This window comes from Natator depressus, chromosome 1, assembly GCF_965152275.1.
Source record: "Natator depressus isolate rNatDep1 chromosome 1, rNatDep2.hap1, whole genome shotgun sequence".
Lineage (NCBI taxonomy): Eukaryota > Metazoa > Chordata > Testudines > Cheloniidae > Natator > Natator depressus.
The window spans coordinates 242,423,029-242,435,690 of record NC_134234.1 but is presented as its reverse complement, the minus strand read 5'-3'; the positions used below and the strand labels follow the sequence as shown (position 1 = coordinate 242,435,690).

The following is a 12,662-nucleotide window of genomic DNA, read 5'->3' as shown; positions in this document are numbered from 1 at the left end:
TTTTGGCTTCTGCAACCTTCATAACAGCAGCCCCCTCCTCTCCCATACCAAGCAAAGCACGTTGAGTTGGCCATTTAGTGCTGCAGTTTTCCTGTTAATGTGCAGCAGCAGAAACCAAACTAACCCCCTTGCCCCCATCCAATTCTCTGGGATGATCACTTTACCCCTCCCCCCATCGCGTGGCTGGTATCAGGGAAGATCCCTGCTAGCCAAACGCAAACAGCTCAGCGCCAATGCCTCCCCTCTCACCCCACAGCGTGGCTAACTGCGGGGAGGATTTCTTTTCAGCCACAGGCAAACAGCCCAGTAGGAAAAGCCACCTCTGAATGTCCCCTTAATCAAATTCCCCTATTTCAACCAGGTTACCATGAACGATATCACTCTCCTGAGGATAACACAGAGAGATAAAGAACGGATGTTGCTTGAATGCCAGCAAACACCGGGACCATACGCTGCCAGGCTTTGTCATGCAATGATACCAGATTACTTGCTACTAGCATGGCGTGGTAAAGTGTCCTACCATGGAGGATGGAATAAGGCTGCTCTCCCCAGAAACCTTCTGCAAAGGCTTTTAGAGTACCTCCAGGAGAGCTTCACAGAGATGTCCCTGGAGGATTTCCGCTCCATCCCCAGACACGCTAACAGAATTTTCCTGTAGCTATACTGAGCACGAATGCATCCCAAGTCCTCAGGGCTACTTAATCATTAAAAAACGCTTGCTTTTATAACATGTATTATATTTTAAAAGGTACACTCACCAGAGGTCCCTTCTCCAGCTTCGTTGGGTTGGGAGGGTATTTCAGTCAGGGTGAGAAAAAGATCCTGGCTGTCGGGGAGAACGGTGTGCTGTGTGCTCTCTTCAAGCTCGTCCTCCTCATCTTCCCCATCCACAAAATCCTCAGGCATGGCGAAGAGTACCCCATCATCGGAGTCCACAGACAGGGGTGGGGTAGCAGTGGTGGCCCCCCCGCAGAATTGCATGCAGCTCAGCACAGAAGTGGCATGTCTGGGGCTCTGTCCCGGAGCGTCCGTTTGATTCTTTGGTTTTTCTGGTACGCTAGTCTGAGCTCCTTAAGTTTCACGCAGCACTGTATTGTGTCCCTGCTGTAGCTTCTGTCCCTCATGGCCTTGGAAATTTTTTGAAATGTTTTGGCATTTCGTCTTTTGGAACGTAGTTCTGATAGCACAGAGTCCTCTTCCCATACAGTGATTAGATCCAGTACCTCCCGTTTGGTCCATGCTGGAGCTCTTTTTTGAATCTGGGACTGCATGGTGACCTGTGCTGATGAGCTCGCCTGGCCAAACAGGAAATGAGATTCAAAAGTTCCCGGGGCTTTTCCTGTACACTTGGCTAGTGCATCCAAGTTCAGACTGCTGTCCAGAGAGGTCACAATGGTGCACTATGGGATAGCTCCCGGAGGCCAATACCTTCAAATTGCGTCCACACTAACCCAAATTCGAAACAGTGATGTCGATATCAGCGCTAATCCCCTCATTGGGGAGGAGTACAGAAATCGGTTTTAAGAGCCCTTTATGTCGAAAAAATGGCTTCATTGGGTGGACAGGTGCAGGGTTAATTCGATGTAATGCTGCTAAATCCGACATAAACTTTGTAGTGTAGACCAGGCCTCGAGTCTCTATGTGCCCCAGTTAAAATGGGCATAAGGAAACTTTCTCACAAACTGTGTTGGTCTTTTTTTTAAATTAAGCATGTTTGCAAGTGTTCACAGGTTCAGGGCCTCAAGATGTGAACTCTTTGGGACAGGGATTGTTTTATAATCTGTACATTATTCCCTGATAACCAGAAACTTCTACGCTTAAACTCTGTACCATTTTCTTTTTATTTTAACATCATCTTAATAAAATTCTTAAATGTGTTTGTACAGCACTTGGCACAATGGGGCCCCACAATCGCAGCTGGGGCCTCTAGACACTATTATAATAATACAAATAATTTTCCTGCATATGTCCAAATATTTCCGCATTATGTGTCACTGTGATTATTTGGGGACTCTAGGTACAACTTATGAATTCTGTTTGATGTTATGAAATTATGAAATTGTTGTATCAGGAAACACCTCTGTGAGGATGTGGATTCCACCAGACCAGGGAGTTGTGAACCTTAATGACTGTTCTCTGACCAAAGGGTATGCTAAGGAGATTGCCCAAGTAGGGAAATCAGTTCAACCAAGTGTCTCTGCAGGAAGGGGAATCAGAAAATACCCAGCAGGAGAACAAAGTAACTAGAAGTTGGTAGTGGCCATAAAAATGTGAGGGAAGACTCACAGATTAAGACACAGGAAGCTTTGGGCAGGAGAGAGGAAGAGAAGTGCATGCTTTCTTAGTAGGGAGTTCAGGGCTAGCCAAGGTCAGAGAAAACTAGCTAACTTAGAAGTACTCAATGATTCTAAAAAGAAACCAAGAGCTGCAAAAGAAGGATCCTGGACATCCCAGAGGAAGCCCAAGTCCAAAGAACTCTCCAGAGTGGTGAGGAAACTGAGTTGTGCTTATTATGTTGTCTGTGTATCTCTTGTGTTGCTAAGTAAAGAGTAATGGTGTTTTACAATGCTGTGCAAAGTTTGTCTGTGTGTCTGTTGGCTTTCACTGTCACAGGGGTAAGGTCTGGACTCTGTTCAGGAGACTTAAAGAGCACACAGGGCCCATATCACTGGATCCCAAACACAACAGTCTGGGAAATGCCCAGCCAGATTAGGAAGCTCTACTAGAGCTGTGTGTGTGGAACTGTCATATATTATGTTTTCAGTTATTTTTGCTAAGATGCCTAGAGACTTATGGAAAGAGGTACCTATACAATTAAAATGCATAGGCATCTCAAGATTAAAAACCTGATACTTAACTATCTGAGATATTTTGGGGGGGTTGCCATGTCCCTAAAACTCTTCTGATTGTTCGGATGTTTATGCTGGTTCATCATCTGCAGCATTTACAGTTGGCTCTTCTGCATTATGTGATTCTGAAATTATTGCAAAAATATAAGACATATTAAAAATAATTCATTGGTAAGATGATTACTGGCTGCTACTTTGCTAGTCACTGAATTAAACAGATATGGGTCAACTGAGGCTATCACTCACTAATCTGCGCCCCATGTCATTTCAGTGACTTACATCTGTTATTCTGAAATCATCACAGGTATTCTTTCCACTTCCATATTAACGTGCTTCAGTTTGTTAATGTAGTTCTACACAGAGCACTTCTCAGTTCCACAAGGCCCTGTTTTTACAGAATGCCCTGCACAACCTACACAATCATGTCACTGTGGCACTGGTTTCCTGCTTATTAAATGCAATGGCCCACCTATTGTGGGTCAATTAGTCACTTTCAGACCTCCTCACGGTTGGTCATGCTTCAAGGGACTGCCTTGTTCTGTTTGTACAATGCCTAGTACAATAGGGTTTTGGTCCATAACTGGGACTTCTAGGCACTAGAGTAATACAAATAAATAAATAAATAAATAAATGCTACTCTGGCTCTAGCTACTTCCAAAATCATGAGTTAAAATGATACAAGGTTAATATTCATGGTAAATAGGCCCAATGGCCCATGATGGGATGGGATCTGAGTTACTACAGAAAATTCTTTCCTGGGTATCTGGCTGGTGAATCTTGCCCATATGCTCAGGGTTTAGCTGATCGCCATATTTGGGGTCGGGAAGGAATTTTCCTCCAGGGCAGATTGGAAGAGGCCCTGGGGGTTTTTCGCCTTCCTCTGTAGCATGGGGCACGGGTCACTTGCTGGAGGATTCTCTGCTCCTTGAAGTCTTTAAACCATGATTTGAGGACTTCAATAGCTCAGACATAGGGGAGAGGTTTTTCACAGGAGTGGGTGGGTGAGATTCTGTGACCTGCTTTGTGCAGGAGGTCGGACTAGATGATTATAATGGTCCCTTCAGACCTTAGTATCTATCATGGACTCACCTGAATCTGTGTAATGAATTCCTTCAGTTGGTGAGACGAAGTATTTAAGAAGCCAAGAGCTAGCAGGGGTTCTTCTTAAGACATTTCCCATGTGATAGAAGGGGACTATGTGTCAAACTACAATTTAGATTTTCCTGCTTGTCAACTGAGAAAGTACAGGATTCCCCATTTGAACTCCTCAGATAAAACAGAAATATTAGTTTATTGGTCTATGCTATGTACCTTTTGGCTTGTCCAAGGATTCAGTTTCTAGTTCTGATTCAGTCTCAGTCAATAAAGGATTTGTTTTTTCTCTGTCTTCTTTCACTATGTCATCTCTGTGGGATGCAGACACTGCTGACGAATTTAAAATGGCCTGCTAAAATATAAATAGAATATAAATAAATAAATAAATAAAATATAAAAATAAAAATAAATTATAAATAAATATAAATATAAAGTTTTGTGATTGTCTGTATACAGTGCAGAGTATAATAAATACAGACTATCTGAATACAAATACTTGTTCATAGGCAATGATGGGAAAAGTAATTACAAAATTTTCTGTTAAATAGGAGTCGAAGAACATATGGTCTGCATATCTTAGACAAAATGTAGTTGAAGAACTAGAAGTTCATTAAATATTAAACATTTCAAGCTGTTATAAGGTACTTGAGTCTAATAAAAAAAAATCTTGCAACTATCCCACGGCTTTAAACCACTGCTTGTACATTAGGGCAGTGGTTCTCAACCAGGGGTCGGCGGCCCCCTGGGGGGCCACGAGCAGGTTTAAGGGGGGCCACCAAGCAGGGCCAACATTAGACTCACTGGGGCCCAGGGCAGAAAGCCAAAGTCCTGCCAAGCCCCCAAAGCCCGGGGCTCCGCCACCCGAGGCTGAAGCCAAAGCCTGAGCAGCTTAGCTTTGCGGGCCCCTCTGTGGTGTAAGGGCCTGGGGCAATTGCTCTACTTGCTAACACCTAATGCTGTCCCTGATTTTTATATGCAGAAAAACAGTTGTGGCACTGGTGGGCTGTGGTGTTTTTATAGCATGTTGGGGGGGGCCTCAGAGAGGAAAAGGTTGAGAACCCCTGCATTAGGTGAAGGCGGGAGGATCCATGCTCCAGTAGGCACCTGAAGAGGAATTCCCCATGTCCTCTGGCGTAGCTCACAATGCATCAGCAGCTCCAGCACACTTTCAAACAGTGCAGTGTATTCTCCCATCCATACCACGCTAGCTCTGCTGGCCAATGTGAAGCCCTGGCCCCATTACCATCACTTTCTGGGAAACTAACACTGTCAACTGCACTAGCAAGAAGAAGTGCATCCATCGCCCCACAGTGCACCCATCCTGGAGTGGATATAATTTGACCTTAATGTTCTAGAACTGCTGAAGAGATGGAAAATAACCTTAGTCTTTCTTGTTTCACAGACAATTGTCTGCTGTGTTATTAATTTAATTTTTAAAAGTTATACAAGGAGAAATCTGAGAAATCTCTCAGAACACTCCTTACAGAAAGTGGAAGTAATGGAGACGAGCCGCTCAGATACAAGGACAATGACCAATGTACATAAATCTAAAGAGATGGAAATACCCCAAGAAATGTTCATGAATGTTCACTTAAGTAAACAAATGATGTATTTTGGTTGAGCTTGCACCCCTTGTGTGTCTGCTTTCCATGACTACGCTACTAAATGAGCTCTCTACCGGGGATATTCATTCATGGAAACAACGTATCTTAAGAGAATATTAGAGGTTATTTGAGGAAAATAAATCTTAAACTCATAAGTGTATTTTCACTAGAAAGAGAAGGTTACTCACCTTGTGCAGTAACTGAGGTTCTTCAAGATGTGTCCCTGTGGATGCTCCACTTCAGGTGGCAGTGCATCCCGGAGCAGTCGATTGGAGATTTTGCTAGCAGTGTCTGGTCAGGACGCGCATGCGCAATAGCTGTCTCATGGTGGCGCTGACGCCTCTTCTGGCATGCACACATGCCGACCCCTCAGTTCCTTCTCTACCCTGGAGCAGTTGATTCTTACTCCAAAGTAGAGGGGAGGAGGGTGGGTAGTGGAGCAACAAACAGAGACACACATCTCAAAGAACCTCAGTTATTGCACAAGGTGAGTAACCTTCTCTTCTTCATCGAGTGGAGTCCCTGTGGGTGCTCCACTTCATGAGAATGTATTGTAGTGCCCTCATGCAGATGGAAGGGACTTTGGAGTTGATTGTGTAGCTGCTGCTAGGACTCTACAGCCTAATTTAGTGTTTGCGCTTGAGCTAAGCATGATTGCATAATGATTGGTGAAAGTATGTTCGGATGCCCATGTAGTTGCTCTGCATTTGTCAAGGATGGGCACGTTGTGCAGGAATGCTGTAGAAGTTGCTACAGCCCTTGTCAAGTGTGTTCTGGTGCCTGTTGGGGCTTCAGTGTTTCATAAGGAGTAGCACAAGTGGATGCAGTTTGATATCCACTTCGATAGTCTTTGTGTTGACATAGCTGTGCCTTTTGACATTTCTGTTGTTGATACGAACAGTCTGGGGGACTTACAAAAGGTCTTTGTGCAGTCTAGGTAAAAGGCCAAGGCGTGGCAGACATCTAATGTGTGTAATGCTGCCTCTAGTGGGTTGTTGTGTGGGTTAGGGTGGAAAGTGGGTAGGTGAATTGGCTGGTCAAGGTGGAATGAGGATGATATTTTGGACATGAATTTTGGGTGAGTCCTCAGAGTCACTTTGTCCTTATGGAATATTGTGTATGAGGGGTGAGCCATGAGCGCCCCAATCGCACTCACTCTCTCTTTGTGCCGATGTGATGGCTATTAAGAATGTTACTTTCATTGATAAATGGAGCATAGAGCAAGATGCTAAGGGTTTCAATGGTTTTCTGGTTAAGCATTTGAGCACTAGGTTTAAGTCCCATGCCGGAGTAGGTTCACAAATGTCCGGGTACATGTTTTGTAGGCCCGTTATGAATCTCTTTGTGATCAGGCAGGCGAATACTGATGTCCCTTCTATCTGTTGGTGGAAGGCGGTTATTGCCGCGAGGTTGACCTTGATCGAGTTTGTAGCCAGTTCTGATTTATTTAATGATAGTAGGTACTCCACGATCAATGGGAGTGGGGTTTGGTTTGCTGATATTTGTTCGTTTTGGCACCAAATGGAAAATCTCTTCCATTTTTAGGGGTATGTATGTCGTGTGTTTTGTTTCCTGCTGTTAATCAGTACCTGTTGTATTTGATCCGAACAAGTTAATTCGTTCCCTCAGAGCCATGAAGGAGTCATGCTCTGAGGTGAATTTTCCCTGGATTGGGATGGAGGACTTGTCCGTTGTCCTGTGAGAGGAGATCATGTCACCAAGGGATATTGAATGGAGTGCATATTGCCATGCGATTCAGATAAGGGAACAAAGTCTGTCTGGGCCATGTTGGCACTATGAGGATTATCTTGGCCCTGTCGGTTTGTATTTTGTGTATGACTCTGGAGATTAGAGGAATTGGAGGGAAAGCATATAAGAGATGGGCGTTCCATTTTATCAGGAACATGTCTCCCAGTGATTGTGTTCCCTGTCCTTCTTATGAGGAGAATCCTGGGCATTTCTTGTTTGCTTGTGTGGCAAATAGGTCTATGGATGAATTTCCCCACCTCCGAAGATGAGTTGTGTCATTTTGTCATTCAGTTCCCATTCATGTTCTTGTGAGAACTGTCTGCTTAGTGTGTCCGCCATGATATTCAGACAGCCTGGTAGCTATGAAGCTGTTATAGTGATGTTATACTTTCCCAGTTCCATAACTTTAGAGCTTCCACACATAATGAGTGGGATCACGCTCCACCCTGGAGGCTGATATAGAACATGCAAGCAATGTTGTCTGTTAATATCCTTATCATTCTGTTTCTTATGAGTGGAAGGAAGTGGTAGCATGCACTGCGGACCGTGTGTAGTTCCAGTAGGTTTATGAGAAGGTGCGTCTCTATTGGTGACCATTTGCCCAGGGCAGTATATTGTTTCAGGGGGGCCCCCCATCCGATCACGGAGCTGTCTGTTGTGATTTGAACCGATAGTGTTTCCCGATAATGCACGACAAAACTGATGGCTGAAATTTGTGACTTTGTCCTCACCCACAACTATTTCACATTTGGGGACAATATATACCTTCAAGTCAGCGGCACTGCTATGGGTACCCACATGGCCCCACAGTATGCTAACATTTTTATGGTTGACTTAGAACAACGCTTCCTTAGCTGTCATCCCCAGACACTCCTATTCTACTTGTGCTACATTGATGACATCTTCATCATCTGGACCCGTGGAAAAGAAGCCCTTGAGGAATTCCACCATGATTTCAACAATTTCCATCCCACCATCAACCTCAGCCTAGACCAACCCACACAAGCCGTCCATTTCCTGGACACTACTGTGCTAATAAGTGATGGTCACATAAACACCACCCTAAACCGGAAACCTACTGACCGCTATACTTACCTGCATGCCTCCAGCTTCGATCCAGGACACACCACACGATCCATTGTCTACAGCCAAGCTCTAAGATATAACCGCATTTGCTCCAATCCCTCAGACAGAGACAAACACCTACAAGATCTCTATCAAGCATTCTTAAAACTACAATACCCACCTGCAGAAGTGAAAAAACAGATTGACAGAGCCAGAAGAGTACCCAGAAGCCACCTACTACAGGACAGGCCCAACAAAGAAAATAACAGAACGCCACTAGCCGTCACCTTCAGCCCCCAACTAAAACCTCTCCAGCTCATCATCAAAGATTTACAACCTATCCTGAAAAATGATCCCTCACTCTCACAGATCTTGGGAGCCAGACCAGTCCTCACTTACAGACAGCCCCCCAACCTGAAGCAAATATTCACCAGCAACCACACACCACACAACAAAAACACTAACCCAGGAACCTATCCTTGCAACAAAGCCCGATGCCAACTGTGTCCACATATTTATTCAAGTGACACCATCATAGGATTTAATCACATCAGCCACACTATCAGAGGCTCGTTCACCTGCACATCTACCAATGTGATATATGCCACCATGTGCCAGCAATGCCCCTCTGCCATGTACATTGGCCAAACCAGACAGCCTCTAAGCAAAAGAATAAATGGACACAAATCTGACATCAGGAATCATAACATTCAAAAACTCATAGGAGATCACTTCAACCTTTCTGGCCACTCAGTAAAAGATTTAAGGATGGCAATTTTGCAACAGAAAAGCTTCAAAAACAGACTCCAATGAGAAACTGCTGAGCTTGATTTAATATGCAAATTAGATACCATTAACTTTGGTTTGAACAGAGACTGGGAGTGGCTGGGTCATTACACATATTGAATCTATTTCCTTAAGTTAAGTATCCTCACACCTTCTTATCAACTGTCTAAATGGGCCAGCTTGATTATCACTACAACAGTTTTTTTCTCCTGCTGATAATAGCTCATCTTAACTAATTAGCCTCTCACAGTTTGTCTGGTAACTTCAACTTATCTGTATGTGTATATCTATATCTATCTATCTATCTATATCTTACTATATGTTCCATTCTATGCATCCGATGAAATGGGCTGTAGCCCACGAAAGCTTATGCTCTAATAAATTTGTTAGTCTCTAAGGTGCCACAAGTACTCCTGTTCTTCTTCCTGTTGGAAAGGTATGCCTGAGCACACGTTTGATGGGTTTGTCCACCAGTGCAGCGATTGAATAGCCTCTGTGGCGGGTGTGAGTCTCTTGTTTAGGCTGTGCCTTCGTGGTTGTAGACTGTATTTAGCCATCTTTATAGGCACCGCATGTGTAGCCTGGCATGCTTGACTATGAACGTGGTGGTCGCCATGTGTCCCAGTAGTTGTAAGCAGGTGCATGCGTGCACCACGAGCTGTGCGAGACCACCAATATAAGGGAGGTCATCATGGTAAAGCGGGGCTCTGGAAGGGAGTGAGTACAGGCGAGCACCTATGAATTCCAGTTGTTATACTGGAGTGAGGGTGGATTTCCTTTCCTTGATTTGTAGCCCCAGGGAGTGGAGGAGGGAGATGGTTAATTGAACACCTCTTTCTGTTTCTGTCTTTGTGGAACCCCTGATTAGGCAGTCGTCTAAGTAAGGGAATATGAGTATCCTTTGTCTGTGCAGCCGTGTGCTTTGGTGAACACTCTCGATGCTGTCGATAGGCCGAATGGTAGCACTCTGTATTGGAAGTGTTCTTGTCCTACTGTGAACCTTAGGAAGCATCTGTGAGCTGGATGGATTGTAATGTGAAAGTATGCATCTTGCAGGTCAAGGGCTGCAAACCAGTCCCCTTCTTCCAGCATAGGGATGATCGAGTTCAGGGTGACCATTTTGAAACTGTGGGCAGATGAATTTGTTGAGTTTTCTTAGGTCTAGGATGGGTCTACACCCCGCATTTTTCTTTTGAGTCAGAAAGTAATGGGAATAAAATCCCTTCCCTCTGTGTTGGGTTGGGACTAGTTCCATTGTGCCTATTTGCAGAAAGTGATGCACCTCTTGTCTCAATAGATGCTTGTGAGAAGGGTCCCTGCAGAAGAACCGGGAAGGAGGGTGGGTAGTTGGTATAGATGTAAAAAGGATGGCATAGCCCATTAGAATTAGTTTTAAAACCCACTGATCAGATGTGATCACAGCCCAGTTGGTGTAAAATGGCCTGAGTCAGTGCCCAAAGATTTGTGTGTTGTCCGCTGATGCTGGTGCTATGGGGAGGTCATGCAGACCCTTGACCAATACTTCAAAATTGCGGTTTGTTTGGTGGTGGTTGAGACGCTGAGTTCTGGGGTTGATTCTGTTGGTATCTTTGTGGTCTATTTCTTTGTCCCCTTGATTCGTATGGTCACTGCTGTTGTTGAGATGTGTTGTCCCTGTTTCTGTTGTACGGCTGATCAAGTTGCCTCCTGTTTGGTGTTGTGTATAGCCCTAATGTTCGGAGGGTCGCCCTGGAATCTTTCATGGACTGGAGAACTTCATCGGTTTTGGGCAAAAATAGTCTCTCTCTGTCAAAAGGCAAATCTTCCACTTTGTGTTGCAGTTCTTTGGAGATTCCTGATGAATTCAGCCATGATGTCCTGACATTATAATGGCTGTTGCCGTCACGTGAGATGCTGTGTCTGGCACGTTGAGGGCAGCCTGTAGTGCTGTCCTGGAGATAAGCTGGCCTTTGTTCACGATGGCCCGGAATTGTTCTCTTTCCCCCTCAGGTATATTCTGGGTGAATTCTGTGAATTTGTTATAATTGTCATGATCATAGTTTGCCAGTAGCACGGTGTAATTTGCAGTGAGGAATTGCAGTGTAGCTGATGTGTACACTTTTTGGCCTAGAAGATCCAGTCTCTTCCATTCTTTGTTTTGAGGAGTGGATTTATATTGTTTGTTTCTTTGATTTACTGCATCCACCACCAAGGAGTTTGGTGGTGGGTGCGCAAATAGGAATTCCATCCCTTTATTTGGCATGTGGTATTTCCTATCCGTGCACTTGTTGGTTGGTGGGATGGAGGCCAGTGTTTGCCACATTATGTCTGCTGGTTTCAGGAGGGCATCATTGATGGGGATGGGGATCTTGGAGGAAGCTGATGTATGGAGTATTTTCAGGAGTTACTGTTGTGTCTCCTGTACTTCCTCTAGAGGGATGTTCTGGTTCTGTGCCACTCCCCGAAGAGCTCCTAGAGGTTTTTGAAGTCATCGGGGCCGTTGTAGTTGTGGGTATAACTGTTTCATCCATAAAGCATGAGGAGTTGTATTCTAGAGGCTCACCATGTTCTAATGTGATATCTCTTTCTTCTTCCCCTTCCTCTGTGGCTTCAGAGAGTTCGGGTACTGAAGTCGATGCTGATTTTATGGTTTTTCTGTTCACGGATGTAGGCCGTCGGAATTGCGCCCTAAAAGCTGCCCATGGGTCCCATTGTGGCTACTGTAACTGGAATGGCATGGGAGGGCATATCCAGGGGTTAGCCAGCCATGGTGGTAGGCCCTTATTTGGGTTTGATTTTCTTTTGTATTTGGTTGCTGTTGGGGAATAATGGTCAGAAAAGAAGACAGCTTCCTTTTCTTCATCTTCTTCATCTCTTGAAAATGGTGGTGCGATGGGAGAGTGGGGTTGGTCTGGTGCCGTAGGTACCGGCGAATCCGCCGTGCCAAGTAGAGGAGAGTCGGTGCAGATGCAATCTGAGTTGTTGAAGTTTGTTCGGCAGACATTGGTGCTACTGTATGCGGTGCCACTGCTTTCGGTGCCAATCACTTGTGTGTGGCCTTTCTCGGCACCGTGGTGTCTTGATTAGGTTGTTCTATGCTCTGTGCCACTATCATCGGTGCTGGAGGGGGTGCCATGGTTTGCAGCATCGGTTGCGGTGCCATTCATTTCGCTGGGGTAGAGGATGCCGTGGAGTAGGAGGAGGAGGCTGAATGGTGCCTGCTGCTCGACTCCTTAACTTTGGCGGCAGAGGTCCCCTGGCAGATGGAGGTGTCCGGTGTATCGAAGGTGCTCACTCTAGAGAAGCTTGACATCGAGGGCACGGATCTCGCTGGAGACTGTTTCTTTTTTAAAGGTTCTCAGCTTGGAGATGATAACGCTCTCTTCCTTGATTTCTCTGAGGACAAGGCACTAGCTCTGTCCAGTGACATGGCCCCAGGGGAGCCACATGTGGATTCCGTTTCGAGGGGTCAATGTTTTCTCCATTAGGATGCATTTTAGGCAGAGATCCCTATCTCTCCTTGCCCTTGCCTTTG

The 12,662-nt window shown here is 45.1% G+C and overlaps 1 protein-coding gene across 1 annotated transcript in view; it reads right to left on the bottom strand.

Annotated features, from left to right (window-relative positions):
• Nucleotides 1-1,151: 1,151 nt before the first annotated feature.
• The window catches only part of LOC141977929 (uncharacterized), a 73,525-nt gene continuing 62,014 nt past the window's right edge, over nt 1,152-12,662 (bottom strand). Inside the window, exons 21-22 of the mRNA XM_074939745.1 lie at nt 4,161-4,296; nt 1,152-2,974 (exon numbers count right to left, since the gene is read on the bottom strand). Coding sequence (XP_074795846.1) covers nt 2,919-2,974; nt 4,161-4,296 — 192 coding nt within the window. The 3' untranslated portion in view covers nt 1,152-2,918. The remainder of the gene's footprint in view (nt 2,975-4,160; nt 4,297-12,662) is intronic.